The sequence below is a fragment of the Lupinus angustifolius genome, chromosome LG01 (genome assembly GCF_001865875.1).
Source record: "Lupinus angustifolius cultivar Tanjil chromosome LG01, LupAngTanjil_v1.0, whole genome shotgun sequence".
NCBI classification, from domain to species: domain Eukaryota; kingdom Viridiplantae; phylum Streptophyta; class Magnoliopsida; order Fabales; family Fabaceae; genus Lupinus; species Lupinus angustifolius.
The window spans coordinates 5,466,904-5,486,302 of record NC_032009.1 but is presented as its reverse complement, the minus strand read 5'-3'; the positions used below and the strand labels follow the sequence as shown (position 1 = coordinate 5,486,302).

The window sequence follows — 19,399 nt, the reverse complement described above, 5'->3', positions numbered from 1 at the left end:
AAGATGGTGTTCACTTGTGGAGTAAGTGTGGTGATTTGGTTTTATAAGTTGGACTATTGAGTCTCTGCAATATTTGAGATGAAGAATGCTATAATGCTCTAAAAAATGGATTACATGAATTGATGAATGATGAGTGAAATATAAATCTGAATTGAAACCCACATGCCACAACAAGATATCTTCGCCACCAAGGATATCCCTCACTCTTTGGTAAGGAACTAATCCATTTCGGAGGGTATGGTTACCCCTCCCAATAAGTGTCCCTCCCAATAATCGAACTCTTGACCTTTTGATCATGTTGAGGATCTAATGAGGTCTTACACTACTAGACCAACGTCTTATTGGTTTTGTGTATATGGTTTACTATTTCATATTTCAGCTTTGATCACATCAAAGATACAATGATATAATAATATGTTTATAATGTGTTGAGTAAAATGTACAATAATAGAGTGTAGGGTATTGATAATTGTTAGCAATTTGCTAATGACACATAAGACATTGAATAAAAGTGCATTGCTAATTGTCAAGAACTTATTCTTAACGATTAACAAATCTCTTATAGTAATATTTTGCTAGCATTTCTTGAATGTGTACCCAAACATCAATGATGAATCACCATGACACAAAATCACAATTAATTAATTATCTCTACATTTGATGCGCAAAATGAATCAAGAAGTTGTAGTAGAAGATGGTGGGCGCTGCTGAGAAAGGAAAGGAAATTGCACCAGTGTTCCACTGATGTTGTCACCAACAATTACAGTGTCTCCTTCAGAAGCAGCTTGTTTCTTAATGTAGCCTAATCCATAGTGTTCAGATTGCTTCATTCCTGATGTGTAACTAGTCAACTTTCCAACCTGCAAGATATGAAGAAAAATATAATAATTTTCTTATAACCAATTCAAGGGTGAAAGTAGGATTATAGAATGTGACTCAATATATTCATAGGGAATCACTATTAGTTATCCATTGTTTGGATGAAATAGGCTCTTCTCCTTACGGAATGCATATTGGTCCAAATGGTGAGGAGTTTCATTCCTTTTAAACAAGGTCTCTAGTTTGAGTTAGTGAACATAAATTGGCATGGGGGAAGTTTTACCCACTTAATTTGGTTGACTAAACTCGGATCACTCAAAATTAGGACAATAGTTCAATTGCATCATAATTATAATAGATACTGCAATAGTGTCCTAAATAGTCAGCTCAATCAATAGAGTTACGAAACATGAAGTGTGAGCATCGGTTTCTAACGGTCGGAAGAGCACTCTATACCCCTCCCCTTAAAAAAGAAAAATAAATTGCCTTTATAAAATTAATATAACTATGGTAATTAATGATTAGTTTTCGTAATGGCTTAAATATGTTTTTGGTGTCTATAAGTTTGACAAGTTTTGATTTTAGCCTATAATACGTTTTCTTCAGTTTTGTTCATGGTATGTTCCGAAATTGTGGTTTTAGTCCTAGTGAAGACTTGGCTAACACTCACATGCGACATGTGTCATACTAATTGCTGGTGTAGCCAATTGTAATGTTAACACATCATGACTAAAACCAAATTTTCGGAACACATAAAGATAAAAGTAAAAACCAAAAAAATTATAAGGACTAAAACCAAAACTCGTCAAATTTCAGAGACTAAAAGCATAATTTAGTCTTCCATAATTTACCATAACTAATTATGTTGTAGGCTTAGGACACCCAACATAAGAATTTAAGGTTTATGTAAGAATTTCTCAATTGTTATAACTGGAGTTTTCACCAAGTCTCAGTCATCTTCAGCAGAATTGTGCAAATGTCCATCTTCCACTTTCCAACCATGGAATAGGAGGCACATAAGTGTGGAAAAACAAAAATGAATTTTTTCAAGAGAAATCATAGCACCTTTTTCCCATCAACTGTAATAATGCTGCCAGGTTCTGCAGCTGCCGACAGATGAAGTCCCCATAATCTCTGCTTGATTCCTTGATAGGTTATGAGCCTAGATATAGTCTCCTGTCCCTTGTAACAACCTGATAAGATCAGAATCAGACTAACTATACAGTAAGTTTCAACATTTTGTGCAGATGGGTAGTGGCGAAAAAGAGCAGTTACACACCCTTATTCAGAGAAATCGAGTTCCACAGATAAGCCTCTAGGACATTGAATTCTTTAGTAAGCTCCATTCCAGGAGCGGGTCTGCCTGAGAAATGAACTCAGAATCAAAAGCGGGTATAAAAAGCATAGGTAACAAAACCAGAAATATATGTATTGAAAAAAGGGTCTGCAATTACTTAAATTTCTAATTGTGTCATTTCAATGATATTTTTCCCAGCCTCATTATCCGATCGAAATATGCCATTCATTATCAACAAATATTATATGCTTACTATTCCTATACTAAGGTACATTGTGCACTCTCCACAATTGATATTCTATAGACTTATATTTATCTACTTCCATGACATGGTTTCCAAGACTTCCTAAAATATTTATCTCCTCAGCACTAATCACATATAGAAAATATCTAATTACACATTTATTAGATCTGATCAATACATAGCTACACTAACAGGTTGTCATACAAAAACAGAATATATCCTAAAGAGAAAGAACTACAATATATAAACATAAAAATATGCACATAATCTAAACAATACAGTACCTCGAATAACCCGTAATTTATTCCACGCATTAAAGCCCATTGGGATAGCCCCTTCTGTAAGAATAGCTTCCCAAACAGACGGAGCAGCCGCCGGAGACATCAACAATGAAAACCCATCTTCAGAAAGGATATTTCCAACCCCTATAGTTACAGGCTGCTTATCAACCTACAAATTTTAAAGATATTTGAGAGGTTTTCCTCACAAGAATATTAATAAAGTAAGGACCATAAGCCTTTCAACATAAGGGAAGTAGCAACGAAAAATGGGATAAATAACATTAAGTATAGCCCGTGTTACACCAACACGGGTACATACAGGATACGTGATTCAACATTATCTAAAAAAATAGAGTGCAAGTATGTTGCATGAATAAGGTATACATGCTACTATGTTGCATAATTATAAATACAAGGTTCAACATTTTCTCAAAACCTAGAGTACTCTATATTGCATGAATAAGGTACACATGCTACCATGTTTCATGATTTCGGGTACAATAATGATGAATATTTAGTATTATGTGAAAACTTGGGTATCTAATCATGTGATATGTGAATATGAGAGACTAATTATGCAACTCATATTTAGTATTATGACGTGATGGAAAAATCCTGGGTTTCCAGCTCAAAATGACACAATTTTGAAATGAATTACATCAAATGAGTACCTAAGAGTACCAGTATGTATTCAATATGGGCATGCCTTTGAAGTACCCATGCAACATAAGGTATTGCTGTTGAAACTTTATTACTTCGGAAGTAATGTAAATTTAACTTAATTTAAATTTGGAGGTTGAGTAAAAGAAGTAACCATGTCTATGTGAACAAATAAATTAAGCTAACAAGAAATGCATTTTGACAAGATTGAGTTGAGCATGTAAAATGCTTTATGACGAAAATAAGAAACGTTAAGGTAGACATAACTATGCAATCATAATCAAACAACCAAAAAGGATAGATTTGCTCAAGCTTACATTAAAATGTTGATGTGTGCCATATGGTTTTCCAACAAGATCGCCAAGGTTCAAGTTCTCCATTACCTGTTCATTTCACTACATTGGACACTACGAACTCTGTCGCTGTCATTATAAACACTAAATAGGTGAAAATAGGATTCTTACTTGGTTACTTTTGGGTCCCACCAAAACAAATAAGCTGGTTTGTTTAGAGATGTCTTGAATCTCTACCTTATCAGCAAAAAATATGTACCTTAAATTCATTACATGTAAAATAATTAGTTCATGGAGCCTCGCCAATTTGATAATATTCATCATGAAAGATAACTATGTTTTATTTCTCTCTTTATAATTTTTTCTCTTAAATCTGTGGGTGAAACTTATGTTTTATTACAACTTAAGTTACTTACTTGTTCAGCATTTCAATTATGGGCCCACAAGTCTCTGGTGAAACTACTAAGGTGATTGCATTTTTCTGTTAAAATAACAAAAGAAATTGATCAACTACATTAAAATTAAGACATCAATACATTGCATAGAAGAACAACCACAAACAAATATTGAGGGAGGGAATAAAGAAAATTACCATGACCCAAGCATGTGCAATATCTATTGTTCGAGCTGTTGGTGTTACGAAAACAGTGTCACATCCCTAGGGATTTCAGTTAGACATCCTATTACTTAAGCCTGGATTATAATATGCAATGTAAAAATAAATTGACAAGAACTTGAAAATAACACATAAATGCAATCAAACAGCGCTACTTTGTTCTGATACGTACTTGCCCTGCCTGTAGACATTCAAAGTTTGCAGTACTCTGGTTGTGAAGGAATGGAACACGATCTTCTCCACTGACTTCATTTCCGGTGAGCCAAAACATTTGCATCAAAAGAGTTACGAAAACATTAAACCATATCAAGGGCCAACTCTCTGAATAACCTAATCTGTTAGGTGAAGGTTCGTGATTGGTTTCTATCTCTTACATGCCCCCTCACATAAGAGCCCATTGTGCTTGAAGCGTGGATAATGCACAAGCTACTCTACGCATTTGGCCATGGAAGCTTTGTAAGGACAAACCGTCCCAATAGTTTAAGCAATTAGGTGAAGGTTCATGACTAGTTTTACATCTCTGACAAACTATAACCACTATCCATTGCTCATTTGATTTACAAGTAACTAAGTAATCCCAAAATATTAATTTAAATGAATGAAAAATGTTCCTACCCTTTGTTTTGTCAATAGCACTTATATGCGTGTTTGCAACAATTTCACTTCGTATAAACCCAATATGGCTGCAAAAATGCATTAATCATATATAGAGAGGCAATCATTCAGGAAAAGCAAGTACCTCTTATTCGGCCGAAATGTGAAAGATCCACAACCTATACAATTAGATGCCACAAAGGATTAAATTAAGCAAACAAATAAATCCCACATCACCTATGAAAATGATAATGTGCCTTTATAAATTGGTAAACATGCATTGAACTGATAGTAACTATTAGACTTCAAAATTGCACTAGTTTATGTCATGATATGGCACATTATTAGAATATTTTTATAGAACTCAACAATTACAATCCACTAATCCACCACCCTGAGTTAATACCAATGCAAGCCCACAAAGGCGATGTAGAGTAGTTCACTTATTGTAAAATTCGGCAGTACAAAGTCTCAGAGTTGAAACAAAGTAAGAGAAAGTATAAAAAAACTGGCTCAGTGCACCAGACTCTTACCAATTTGCGAGAGACTGTTATAACAGAATTAAAAAACAGTTTGAATATTTTTTATTTAGGTGTGGTTATGAACCAAATCAGTAATTCAAATTGCAGACCGCATCATGTGATGCGGCTGCAATATTCCGGTTGTGGTGTGATACCGAATCACAATGATGTGTCCACATTAGACCACAACACAACCACATCGAATTCACATATATTTCACAAAATAATTCACATTGCAACAATCACAATCGCCAGAAACACAACTGTGACCCCAACCGCAACTTAAAACATTGTATCAAATGAAGCTACTCAAACAGTGAGACTAAGAATAAAAAAGCGACTGAGTGCTCGAGGCTGCCATCTAGGTAGATGCAAGCATTATTACCCTTCCGCCGAGAATGAAAATAAGCATTAAAATCTAGAGACATAAATAAATAATAAATAAAAAATAATTAATTGATAACAAAATTAAATATAAAAGTAAAACATACAGCAACACCATTATGAACGGCATTGAGAGCTTCATCATCATTGTGAAATGTTTCAATGATCCCATCCCCAGAAACCTCAGCACCTGAACTTTTCACAGTATCCTAAAAATAATAATTTAAAATAAAAACAAATCAATATATAAATACAGTACTAGTAGTATAAATTAAAATAAATAAAAAGAGATTGATGGAAATTACGAGAAAATCATGGTCAATGGGAGGAGGAGAAAGGTCAAACTCAGAAATGGAGCACGGTATTAGCTTATTCTTGTGATGATTGTGGTGATGGGAGTAGGACAAAAACGCAGCGTTTTGGGGTTTGGAAAGAATAGAGAGAGGTTGAAGCAGAGGCCATGAAACGTTTCGAGGAATCAAACATGTTGGTATTAACACTGTTGTTGTCATTTCAGAAACAAAAAACACAGAATAGGTTTCTAATCTATGTTTTCAATTCACCAAAGATAATTCACTCTGTTCCATTATATCCTCTATCTTTTCATTATTTATTTATTTTTTTCACTTCTTTGACCACTATTTTTTTAAATAGATTTTTTTTATCACAATTTAGAGGTAGGAGAGGAGTTCAACTTATTATTTCTTTCCTTACATTTCATTTGATTTATATTTTTTTACACACAACATTGATCAAATGTCATTGTGTTTGTCAACAAAATTAGTCCAGTTACTGAGAATTGAGTTCATATAATATCTTCTTTATTGTATTTTTCTTCTAAGTTATTAGAATTATTTATTATTGTATGTTAAATTAAGTCGAGTGTAAGAAATTTAATTTAATAAACATTTAAAGGATTAGAGGAGGAAAAATAACAATTCATTTCCTTATCACATAAAATGAATGAACCACATTATTTGTTATGTAAACACCCATATTTATCAGTAAATTTGTATAACGCATTTGAGATTAGCACATGAAAGGAGTAATTCAACGGCTTAAAGCAATAAAGAAGATTAACTACGGTTTGGTTCATTGTGGTTAATCAATGTGTAATAGAGTAAAAGATGTAAGAAAAAGCTATCCTATTGTACGTGCTCTAAAAGAAGAGGTCAAGGTTGTTTTAATTTTGCTTTCGTTTGAAATAGAGAAGATGTGTGAATTTGATCCAATGACAGAATCTATATGATACATATAGTTTTAGGTCTGTTTGTTAGTTAAATTTTGAAAAATATATATAAATTTTAGAATCATCTCACAATTGTATTTTATGTCTAAAGTATTTTCTTTACATTCCTTCCCCTCCAACAAATAATCATAAACATGCCCTTATTGACTTTGGTCATTTATGGAAATTATGTTTTTTAATTAAATAAAATAATTATTACGATTTTTTTAAGCAAATGGTACTAAACATGATTTCCACCATATTAGATTGTGGAGCAATTTGGTTATCTTTTATACTAATACCCAAGGTTCAACCCCATTATCACTATACCAATCCAACATAAGTACCTAGTTGTGTTATGTTAAAAAGGTGTCATTGAGATATCTATATTACTTAACTTCAACAAGCACAAGAGTGGTGGTGAAGACTCATTGTGCCTCATCTCAAGTTTTTTCTTAACTCTCTAAACTACACTTGGGCTATATTTGTCTTGCTAGCTTAACGTTGAAAAACTTGGAGACAACCATAAACTAATTGATTCAATTAGAAAAGTTTGACAATATTATCTAAACAACTAGCTGAAAAGTTCCAATAACTTCAAAGCTCATAGTTTTAGCAATATTAGTTACCAAATTAAAACTTTATGCTATGATTTTTTTAAAAACCTATAACCAAACAAGGCTACAAGCTCAGTCACTGGTTTATGTTACATTTCAGACGTTCCCAAAAAACTAGCTTCACATTTGTGTCTTAGCAAAATTACAGAAAACAGATTGCAGTATAAATTCATCTAGAATGCTGGTGCTAATATATACCCTAATTAACAGGATTTAAGATGCCAATTCCATCTCTCTTAATGATCTTGACTATTGGTCCCAGATTCCATGAGACGAGCAATCGAGTCTGCATACTTTCGATACTGCAAAAACACAAGCACAATAATTCAGCTATTTCTCCATCACCATTACCATAATAAAGCATGAATCATCAATGAAAATTTTACAATCAGCATGGCAGTGCTTAGAGCAGGGATTCAAGCTCATACTTTCATAACAATTAAACAATAAAAGGTGAAATAGAATCCATGTGAAAGGTGTGATTAGTAATAGGCTAAGTTTTGAAAGTGAGTTTTAATTTTCATTTTGCTTTCACAGAGGATGAAAGTATGGGTGCATTTTGAAGATGTTTAAGCCAATCAAGGTGATTAGAGGAACAAGATGGAAATGTACCTCTTCAGCTACCTCTTCATATTTGCGACCTAACTGTGCCACTTTAGCTGCTCCAGATTCTTTTACTGCTATAATTTTACTATTTACGGCCTCCACCTGTCAATTGCAACAAGTAATAACAATTAATTCTTTTACTCAATTGTTACTTGATTTATTAATTATTATGAAGAGTGAGTAAGTCTCAACGCAACGGTAAGATTGTTTGCCTTGTAACCTAGAGGTCATGGCTTCAAATCATAGAAACAACCTCTTCACTTGCAAAGGTAAGATTGTATACATCTGTCCTCCTAAATCCTACTAGGTGAGAGTCATATGCATTGAACCGCATTTTATTTATTTATTAATTATTATGAACCTTAAGAAATGATACCTCTGCTAACACAGACTCAACATTTTTCTGCCTTGCTTCCATAGCACTACCTTTAGATTCCACCTCCAATTTTATACTATTTACATGTTTAGTTGCTTCTTCGCACATAGTGTTGCATTCTTTCTCCACCTGCTTCCTCAATTCTTCCATCTGCTCAACTGAGGAATGGAAAAGGAGTACAAAAATTTGAAGGTACAACATATATCTGTTTAAATAGTGTAGTACAGAAGGTTTTCTACAAAAACCATAACAAAATAAAGTGGCAGACTGTTGTTCTGTTTCAGTTAACAAATGCTTTTGACAGAAATCAAGCCATGTCATTTTCTGAAAGGACTTCGTAGAATGTGATTCATAAAAATTAGTGTTAGTCACATTTAAACCATCATCCATCTGGAGAGGGAGACACAACATTGCTAGCACAATAACATACCTTTACTTTGTCTTTCAGCCAATTTTGCCTCAAGCGACTTCTCTAATACTTCTTCATTACTAAGTTTAGCTTTTAAAGCTTTGAGTTCCTTTTCAACTGATTTGACAGAATTTACCTACAAGAGATGCTATTGACATCAAACAAGAGGTTTTGCACAATAATAATACTTATATGAATACAATCAACAAGTCCATAATAGATACCATATCTCTAGGATATCATTCCGATTATGAGTTTCATTCAAGTCAAATATAAGAAAAGAGAAAAGCATATAAGTAAATTTGGCAGAGTATGTTAATACCTGTTCTTGTATAGCCTGCATTTGTTTGTGGTGCTTTGACATTTTCTTGTACACCTGAAAAGAAAGATATAGTGATGTGCATGTAATAATCTAGGACAGAATGTTATGATTGGATCCATGTTCCTGCAGATATTGCTGCCTTTGTGTTTGCCTTTTGAAAATGGCAAGCTGTATGCACAAATTATTTAACTATGATAAATAAAATTGAAGACTGAACAACAATTTCTGTGGCAGAGTTCATAATGTAGTTTGAATAAACCAATTTGACACTCCTTGATGATGTTGTTCTTTCGACCACATTGCAGGAAACAATTCAGTATGGATAAGCCCAACCTGGATTGAGGTACAAATTCTGGATTGCTAAACAACGCATATATTTTGGTAAACAGCCTGCTGTCTAAACTCATCCAGAAGGCTATGCTAAGGGAAAGTAACTTAGATTTTTTTTAGTAGATACAAACATTTAGGAATTAGGAATTGAGAATACTGTTGTGGTGGCCACAATAGATTTCATAATATAAGACAAAACAAAGTTGATATTAGTATCTTAATTTTACAATGGCCCAAAATGCAGATGTGTGGCAGAAAGACTGACAAAATACCTTGGAATAAACTTCAACAAGGGCAGTCTTCTCATGGAAATTTTGCATTGCTAATCTTTCAGTGTTCCTTGCTTCCTCTCGAACTAATTTCTTTTCCTCTAAAGCCCTCTTCATACCAAGTTAGAGATCATTTACATGAGTAAAGAGCAAAAACATTTAGACCAAGCAAGCAGATTTAGATCAACCTCACAGCAATAACAATATTAACACAAACAATTGAGCAAAATGATATGCATGTTCTTCATGGTTTCTAAACGATGTGAGCTTGTTCTTGGTTTAGCCTTTATGCAATCCCCCAGAGTCAAAAGTAAACAATGCATCTACAAAAAAATCATGTTTCTGTTCTTTTCTTGAGACTATTTATTTTAGTTCTTTTAAAACAAAAGGAGAAAAAGTAACCATTCCATATGCTGCAAAAATTGAAGCGCTGAAAGAGCAAGGAAGGAGCTATAGTGTTGAATACAATCTTCAAGGTAACAGGAAGGCTGTGAGAATTATGGTCAAGCACACTTTTTAGTTATTTTTTCAGTAACAGACTCATAATTAGGTGTCAAGTTACTTTTATCGCCGTCAGAACCAGAGCTCATTCTTATCTACTTTCAGGCAATATGTAGAATGTTTATGTATTAATATCTCGGTCTCACTAGGGCATCACTTTCTAAATGCACAGTTTAATCTTTATTTTTTAAAAGGAAAGCGTACTAATTTTAAGTCTTTACATGTATGAAATATGAAAGTAGACTCAATTAATGTTTGAAAGGAGTAACACTAGCTTTGTGCAGCTTACAAATGTACAGCTAACAGATCACTATATGAGATAAGTCAAGATTGCAGCCTATTTTAAGATAATTTGCTTCAAGCAGGACTAGCTACCTAAACAATGAAAAGCAAGCATTTGGACAAAGTTCTTGTTTTAAACTTTTGGCAACAATCACTTGAGCCTAAAACAAAATACCACTGTTAAAAAGAAAAAAAAGAATCATAACTTCTTGCATATAGTAAAAAGCAACTATGAAGTACGAATTAAAGGAAAAGGGCAACGGCTAGGTAGTCAATAGCACACCATAGTGCATCGATAGCAGAGTGTAGCAGTTTTTCGGCTGTTCCCCGCTACACCACAGTGGATACTGGTGCGGATGACCATAGCATCTATAGCAGGTCAAATAGCGATAGAATTGCCAAAAAAATAGCAGGCCATAACCTGCTACATTTTTTGTTGTGACCGGAACCGTAACGTTAGAGAGTAAAAGTCTTTTCCGCCCTTTTTTAATAAGAGGCAGGTTTCCCCCCTAGGTTATAGGTAATTTAACCTCCCCCTTCTTTCCCTTCTAATTAACACATTGGTTTTACTAGGTCATATGATTTTTACTCTCCTCTACCTTTCTTACTCCTTCTCTTTCTCCCTCCTCCTAACTCCAGCATACATGTTTAGCAACTTACATGTTCTTCACCAACATAGAACAAAATTGCAAGGGTTCCTAATTCACAAACATACTTCATTTTTTTCAGCAGGATTTTTTCTTGGCCGCCCCATCATCTCTTTATTGATTCTCTTATCAAACTAATTGAACCCAATTTTGAAATCATCTTTCTGTAGTTCAATTTCTTGAGATGCAACTCTGTTATAGCCTCCAACTTCATTCAGCTCTAGAATTTGTAATACTATTATCTTGACTATTAATTAGGAATGTGTCTTTCATATGATTTATTTTAGTATTTGTATGTGTAGGCTATAAATTAATTATATATATTTTTTATTAGTTGTAGCAGCTGTCCCACTACTCGCTATAGTGTTTTTGGGGTCAGCCGCTACTCGCTATAGTGTTTTTCGGGTCGGCCGCTATCCACAATTGACTACCTAGGGCAACGGTCAAAACCACCAATGTTTTCTGAACTAGTATCCAACCATGTTGTGTTAATAACAAAACAGTAAAGGTTGTCCAACAATTGCCAATACAATATCCAATTTATCACACATATTTCTTGCTAAACTAATTTACTTTGACTGTGCCTACAACATAATAAATAATATAGTAAGCAACATCAATGAATTTGAATTCAAACCAGTTCTAATGATCAGAGAGGATCAAATAAATATAGTACCTGCACTTTATCAGGTGATTGAGCAATTTTTGAACGTAGATTTGCATTTTCTTGAACATTTTGCACTAGCGTGAATTCAGCATTAGAAATCTGGGGTAGGAGAAGGACAATAGGAGTAAGAATAATTAAGGAATAATATAAACCCAAGAGTGACATGCACACCACAAGAGTGAACACCTACAAGCAAAACTCACCAAAACAAAGTCACCTCTGCACAATTGAAGTAACACTTGTATCCAACTAAATATACTAAAATTGATCTGCTTAAGCAGTAATTGCTGATAATTTTAAACAGAAAATGAACACTGAATCTGCCAAAACTGCAGCTTGTGGTATACTTACAAGCTGCATTACTTTGCAAGTCAATAAAAAAGTTTATATAACTATGAAACATAGAAATTGACACCGAATTTTGAATACTGTAAAACATAAAAACACCACACTCACACATACACACAAATATTCATGTATATAACTTAAAGATGATGGGCCCTTCATACATGTGTATGTGATAACTAGTAAACTCCTTCTAAAGATATAGTGCATCATTAATATTGACATTTTCCAACAAATCTCCTAAACCACCTCTTCCTAATAGAGTTAATCATGCACAAGTACATATACAACCAACTTCTTAATAAGGGGAGCATATAGCTTTTTTCTAATTTTATTTCTTTATTTTTAATAGTAACTGAGATTTTTTTAATTTAAATTCACTGTCCTGATTGTGACTGAGCCCAAAAAAATAGTTTTTTTTGCTAGGCACACACAGAGACATAGGACAAACATGCCGTAGAGTGATACGACCTAGATGATGTGGTCTTGCTTCATAGCCTTTAGACCATTATAGTCGTTTCTTTCATATACCATAAAAAATAGCAGCATTAAGTCATAAAATTATCAACTTATTATGCTAAGCTTCCATTATTGGTCAAAGCATTGTATGCTATGACAATAGACAACAAGTTCACCTTCTCATCCATTTCTGCGCTCTTCTCCTTCAATTTCCTTAAAGTTGTTCTCAATGACATCTGCTGGTTGTTAAGAGTAGCAATAGTTTGACGCAGCTCTTTAACTTTCGCATCTACCTCCTGAACAAGAGGCATCTCCCTTTCCCTAGCTTCATTGCATTCAGAAATCTCTGATTTCAACTATGTATAGAAAACATTCAGTGAAAGCCTGATGCTCAGTTAAAATTAAAATGTGATTGTGACTCACTATACAAACCTGCAAAATCTTAACCTCCTCCAACTCCGCTCGCTGCTCCTCAAGAAGGTTGAATTCATTTACAATTTCTGATACAGAATTCATTCTCACTTCCCTGAGATTAAAATGGTTTTTAGAAAAAATACGGCAAGATGAGAACAAGCAGAAAAAAAATAACAATCCAAACTTATCCAAAAATGCACCCCATAGTTTAGTCCAAAAAAGCAACTCGCAAACCGACCTTTAGACATCAAATTGGACTTTTAATTTCTCAAAAACTAAGTTGGGAGGTGAGCTTACTCTGAAGACTAATTCTGGTATTTAATTGTAACAATTAGGCAGTTATGTGAAAGGTAAACATTGATTCCCTACATCGTGAGGTTATGAAGAAACCAACTATAAATATAGACACACTGTGAGCATTGAAAAACCAAACATAGATCCCCACATCAGCAATATACATAAACTATCATCAAGACAAGAACCATTCACCTATCAAGACAGAAATTGAGAATAGCACCAAGGAAAAACTCCGCTCGATTAGGCTCCGGCGCAATAAGATCATTCAAAGTAAATTTCTTAGGGCATTCAAGCGCAGCCAGAACCTCCTTTATCCTATTGTATAGCTTCATAACACGAACAGATTCGAGATGGAGATCAGGGTTCTCAAGCTGCTCCAACGCATCAAAATCAAGCTGCTCATTGTCATCCCTGTAAAAAAAATCAAACACCTCGTAAGCAACAAAATTGAAAAGAAACAAAAAAAGAAAAGAAAACACGATTAGAATAGTTAGGGTTGGAGTTACTGGAGAAAAAATTGGAGGTGGATGAGGATGCGGGTGTAGAGTTCGGAAATGAATTCAGAATTAGGGTTTATGAGATCGTGTTCGGAGACATTTGCGATTTGAGATTGAACTAAGATTGCTACTATGTCTGAACGTGAAAGCCTTGGGTATTCGAATTTCGACATCGCTAACTTCTGTGTTCAACTCATCGCTATGTTCTATGTGATTTAAATACTCGCTACTTTCCCGCCCAGAACTTGAACAGATTCAACACTCCTCTAGATTTTGAACTGTAGAGATAATTACTCCATGCATTTCACTTCAGCTAGTTTTTTTAAAAGAATAAAATATATCTTCTTATTAAATAAGTTATATTTTCTAGATATTAAAATTAAGATATATGTCTTGTTTTATTTTTAGTTTTTATAAATATTTTTATAGAAAATGGTTAAATATAATACAATGTTATAATTTTAATTATTGAGGCAATAACTTATCTCATAATTTGAGAAGATACTTTAATCTATGTTTAAATAAAAGTAATAGTTTGATATATACTAATTAAATTCTTATATACAACTTGTGTCAAATTTATTTTAATTAAATTAAGTATGATATACTAATTTATCAACAACAAATTATATTAAGCCTTTGTTTGGTAAAGGTAAGTTAGGAAAAAGAGAGAATTGATGAGAAATATGAAGTTGCTCCCCCTTGGTTGAAAGAAGAGAAAGATGAGAGAGATTAAAAAGTGTGTAGGTCCCATGAAAACTTTTTCTCTCCACTTATGAAAAGAATCTGAGAGGAGAAGAAATGGAGAGAATAAAACACACATTTCTTTTCTTTTTCTTTCTTCTTTCTCTTCTACCAAACAATACAAAAGTTCTCTCTATTTCTTACCTCTTTTTTTCTTCATGCTATCTTTCTCACTTCTTTCTCTCTAACCATTTTCTTTTCTTAAACCAAACATAGCTTAAAGCCTTAAATGCCCTTGTTTGTCCTTTACATCTAGTACAGATAAGAAATTATATTTAATCCATTTAGCTTTGGGTTAATGTGCAGCTACATGAGTTAGTAGCTAATTGAATATCAAAAGGTTCAGTGTAGACTGTGGTGGATGCAGGAAAATATAATTTGAGTTTTAGCATAATAATATATAATACAAAAATCAAGTGAAATAAGTTAAGACACACTAATAAGATTTTTCATGATAATAGGAACAAGAAACAAATTCGGTAAGGACATATACACTTTATAATCAAGATGTCTTGGAGTTTTATTACTATTACCCATATAAATGTAGAGAATAATGTATCTCCTTATATAAGGAGATAACTTATCTCCTCTAACTATTAAAAATGTGACATGTGTGCTATTTTGTTTATTTTTTTAAATATTTTTATAGAAAATGATGAAACATGACACATGTCATGATTTCACTGGCAGGAGGAGATAACTTATCTCCTTATACAAGGAGATCCATTCCCATAAATGTAATATGAGCCAAAATGTGGATAAGCTAAGAAAGGGGGACTAGAGGTGCGATAATTTGTTGCACCTGAATTTGGTTACCACATAGAATGCTTGAAGTCTTTACCAGTATTGGTCATATTTATGGCATAAGGAGAAGGATGAGGTGAATATGTAGAATCAGGTTTAGTGAATCCTTTAGGATGTGATGGATATGTTGGTGAAGTATGAGAAAAGGTGGATATGACTCAGGGTAATGATTATAAGAAGGGGCCTTGAGTTGTGGTGAGTAGGAAAAGATGGTTCAGGCCTTGGATAAGGAGAAGGTAGTGCATGACTAGAGTGACGTGATGTTGAGGAGTTAAGGTGAGAACCATAGAGGACTGGATGTCGATATGCATCATTGTAGGATGATGATAGACCATAGGTAAAAGATATAGCATAAGAGACATCATATGTTGAATAATAGCATCAAGCCATTTCATGACCATGGTGATTCCACTAATCACATAAATATGTAACCACTCTGCTTGATTATCTACCACCATAAAAACCACGACCACCACATCTGCCAAAACATCATCCACCACAAGATCCATCATGTAGCTAACTAGCTTGACAATGCATTCATTTAGTTAAATGAAAATGTGTGCAATAGGGTGGAGTAGATCCAAGAAATGGAACAGTGTTGGCCATTGAGGAAGGAGATTGAGAAGGTGATGGTGCGGCATCAATGTTAGAAGACACAACATGAGACACAATCTTGTGTGTGTTTTTCACCAACCTTGACTCAAAAAGTGAGGAGAAATTACTCAAATTCTATAATCGAAGGAGGATGCACTTGACTCTCAACATTGGTAATAATAGGATAAAAGTCTTCATTGAGACCATCCAAAATACACTTTACATACTCTTCTAGGAAAATTGGAGTTCCAATTGAATTTAGGGAATCGATAAGCATCTTCATTTTGGAGAAAAAGTCAAAAATTGAGCTAGAACCTTATGAAATAGCACAAAGTTGTGCCCTAAGTTAGCGACTACGAGCTTTGATGTGGGCATTGCAGAAAGAGTGTAGTTCATTCCATAACTAAAATGAAGAAGTACATCCTATAACATGAGGTTGTAATGTTTATGGAATTGAATTCAAAAGTTAAGAGAGTACAATTTGATCATGTTCTTCCCAGCTCAAGAATCCAAGATTGACATGATGATGAACACAATCAGATTCGCTGATGAAACATAGTGGAATTTCAAGATTTTACACAAACCTAAGAACTTTATTGGCTTTTAATAGTACTAGCATGAGTTGGCTCTAGATTAAATAGTTCTTTTCTATGAGTTTTGTAATTGGAAGAGGAAGAGAAAGCAGTGGTGAAACTGCTTGAACATGAGCAACAAAAGACGAGTGTAGTGGAGAATCCATAAAAGGATAAGGATCAGCTTCAACCATGGAGACTCTTGATACCATGTGAGAAGAAGAAATCGGATGAAAGAGAGATAAGAAAGAAACTAGAACTATTTTACTATTTTATTGAATTGCTTAATTTAGTGACAAATCAATGAACATGCTTCTATTTATAGAAATAGTTATCGTAGCTCGCAACAATTCTAAATGGAACGAAATAATTGTTATTGGCGGAGTCACGAACAAGTCACTCTCTTTAAGACGTTTCATGGTACTACTAAAATTGTGCAAATAGACTATCAATCATATCGTCCCCAAGATAAAACAGTCCGCTTCTCTGTTATATGATTTCTTACTGCACTATAAGAATCGCTCTCGAATACACCCATAATATGGCTCCCAGTGCCAAATCTCGAATTCTCACATTATGACTATTCGTGCCAATTCTTTTTCCACAATATACTGACTATCAATGTCAGTTCTCAAAATTCTCACTTTGGCTGTATGTGCCAATTCTCGAGTACCACAGAAAGAAAGAGGGAGAAGGTTGATGAAAATGCGTCGGTGGAATATAAGGGGGAGAAAGAGAAGTTAGGAGGTAAACGCCTTCAACTTAGTGAATTATAATGAGAGAATGAGGCCTCTATTTATAACATGAGGTCTCCAACAGCTCTCTAATGACTCTTTCCTTGTTGCGTGTGTGTGTTGACTTCGTCAACACACTGTCCAAGCCCAAAGCCCCAAAAAATAAATAAATTAATTAATAAATAAATAAATATTTTATTAAAAAGAAGGTTGAATCGCAACTTAAGGCTTATAAAGTCTTTCAATTTTCCTCCTCCAAGCAAAGTGAGACTAGTGAGTTTTTTCATTTCACTTGAAAACATCATTCTTTCAACAAATTCCAACAATCCCCCACTTGAAATTAAAAAATGATTTCCGGTAATCTCTATGGTCTCAATAAGTTTGTGCATAAACAGAGGTGTCATGCGACTTGAACATTTGCATAATGAATAAGATCCAGATTTTACTAGAGTAACTCGTGGTCTTGAACTCTATCTCTAGCATCAAACCATAGACAACCTTTTCAAAGGTGTATTATGTAAAGCACATGCGTTAAAGGCTATGCATGTCTATCCAAGTATAGTAAACGCTCTAGAAATTTATGCCCCAAAATTTCATAGGAAACGACTCTCACTTCCACATTCACATAGTTGAGTCTATGAAGAGTACTCCTGTATCCTAGGTACTCCACTCCAATTAGAGTATAGATCTCATTAAGAGTTTAGTCATCCTTACATATGCTGCAGAAATCATGCTTCTCATAATTTTATAGCATGTCCATTCTCATATCACTTTACGACTTGTTATTACTCATTGAACCTATTTCTTGGGATCTCTAGTTAGTTAGGTTGAGTTACCGTCATGAGTGATCCTCGTTCTAAGGGCAATAGTCACATACTATGAGAATTATTATGGACTTTCTCTCTAGTTAGTCCTTTCATCAAATGATCTTCTAAGTTATTCTCAATGGGTACATGATTCACTCTAACAACTCGTATAGAGAGTAACTCTCTAATAGTGATGTGATTACGATGAATTTGTCGTTTCTTACCGTTATAAAAGCGGTTCTCAATTTTTGCAATAGCCGCGGTACTATCATATTGGATCAACATAGCTGGAATCGGTTTTTCCTATAGGGGAATCTCTGCAAGCAAGCTTCTCAGCGAACTTGCTTCTTCACTAGCTGTTGTTAGTGTCATCATCTTAGCTTCCATAGTGGATTCAGCCAAAATAGTCTTTTTCTTTGACTTCTAAGAAACAACCCCACCAGCTATACTAAATATATAGTCACTAGTTGCTTTGGAATCATCTAAAAGAGCGTTCCGATCAGCATTACTGAATCCTTCTAAGACAGTTAGAAACCTTTGGTAATATAATCAATGTTCATTATTTTCTTAAGGTATCTCATTACCCTTTCTATAGCATGTCAATGCTCCATACTAGGTCTACTAATAAACCTACATAATAATCCTACAACATAGGTAATATCAGGTCTAGTACAATCAGTGGCATACCGAAGGCTACCAATGATGTTAGCATACTCAGCTTACCTAACACCTTCACTAGTGTTCTTAAAAAGTTTTACACTTGGATCATATGATGCGGTAGCAGGTTTACAGTCAAATTATTTATATTTCTTTAAGATTTTTTTCACATAGTGAGATTGATCCAAAGAAATTTCTTCTTTTGACCTAGTAATTTTTATACCAAGAATTATATTTGCCTCTCCAAGGTCTTTCATATCAAAGTTGTTACACAACATTGATTTCACATTATTCATAACATGAATGTTGGAACCAAATATGAGTAGGTTGTCTACATAAAGATGTATGATAGTACAAATTTCATTTTCTGATTTATAACAAATGCATTTGTCACTTTCATTCACATTAAACTCATTCGAGATCATTAAGTCGTTAAACTTTTCATGCCACTGCTTAGGTGCTTGCTTAAGACCATACAACGACTTATCTAACTTGCAAACCTTATTTTCTTGT

General features: G+C 34.0%; 2 protein-coding genes across 2 annotated transcripts; both read right to left on the bottom strand.

Moving 5' to 3' along the window:
* On the bottom strand, positions 488–6,286 carry LOC109348207 (putative transferase At1g60990, chloroplastic). The gene is made up of 12 exons (XM_019588501.1): positions 6,015–6,286; positions 5,817–5,918; positions 4,950–4,983; positions 4,383–4,456; positions 4,187–4,252; positions 4,011–4,075; positions 3,766–3,853; positions 3,619–3,684; positions 2,645–2,810; positions 2,099–2,182; positions 1,885–2,012; positions 488–860 (listed from the first exon to the last, which is right to left on the bottom strand). The coding sequence occupies exons 1-12, from the start codon at positions 6,219–6,221 to the stop codon at positions 675–677; spliced, it is 1,266 nt and encodes a 421-aa protein (XP_019444046.1). The 5' UTR covers positions 6,222–6,286; the 3' UTR covers positions 488–674.
* Positions 7,563–14,228, bottom strand: LOC109348199 (kinetochore protein nuf2). Its single transcript, XM_019588488.1, has 11 exons — positions 13,985–14,228; positions 13,671–13,889; positions 13,200–13,293; positions 12,944–13,123; positions 11,973–12,062; positions 9,870–9,977; positions 9,268–9,321; positions 8,967–9,081; positions 8,537–8,694; positions 8,167–8,262; positions 7,563–7,856 (listed from the first exon to the last, which is right to left on the bottom strand). Exons 1-11 carry the CDS (start codon positions 14,146–14,148, stop codon positions 7,791–7,793), a joined length of 1,344 nt encoding a protein of 447 aa, XP_019444033.1. The 5' UTR covers positions 14,149–14,228; the 3' UTR covers positions 7,563–7,790.

Excerpts from the sequence above, each read along its gene's own strand:
- LOC109348207 (XM_019588501.1), bottom strand. The coding sequence starts at position 6,221 with ATGACAACAACAGTGTTAATACCAACATGTTTGATTCCTCGAAACGTT. Across the intron at positions 3,685-3,765 it reads TGGGACCCAAAAGTAACCAA|GTAATGGAGAACTTGAACCT; the intron begins GTAAGAATCCTA and ends TGAAATGAACAG. Across the intron at positions 2,013-2,098 it reads CTCGATTTCTCTGAATAAGG|GTTGTTACAAGGGACAGGAG; the intron begins GTGTGTAACTGC and ends TGATCTTATCAG.
- LOC109348199 (XM_019588488.1), bottom strand. The coding sequence starts at position 14,148 with ATGTCGAAATTCGAATACCCAAGGCTTTCACGTTCAGACATAGTAGCA. Across the intron at positions 13,124-13,199 it reads AGGAGGTTAAGATTTTGCAG|TTGAAATCAGAGATTTCTGA; the intron begins GTTTGTATAGTG and ends TTCTATACATAG. Across the intron at positions 9,322-9,869 it reads TTGTTGAAGTTTATTCCAAG|GTGTACAAGAAAATGTCAAA; the intron begins GTATTTTGTCAG and ends CTTTCTTTTCAG.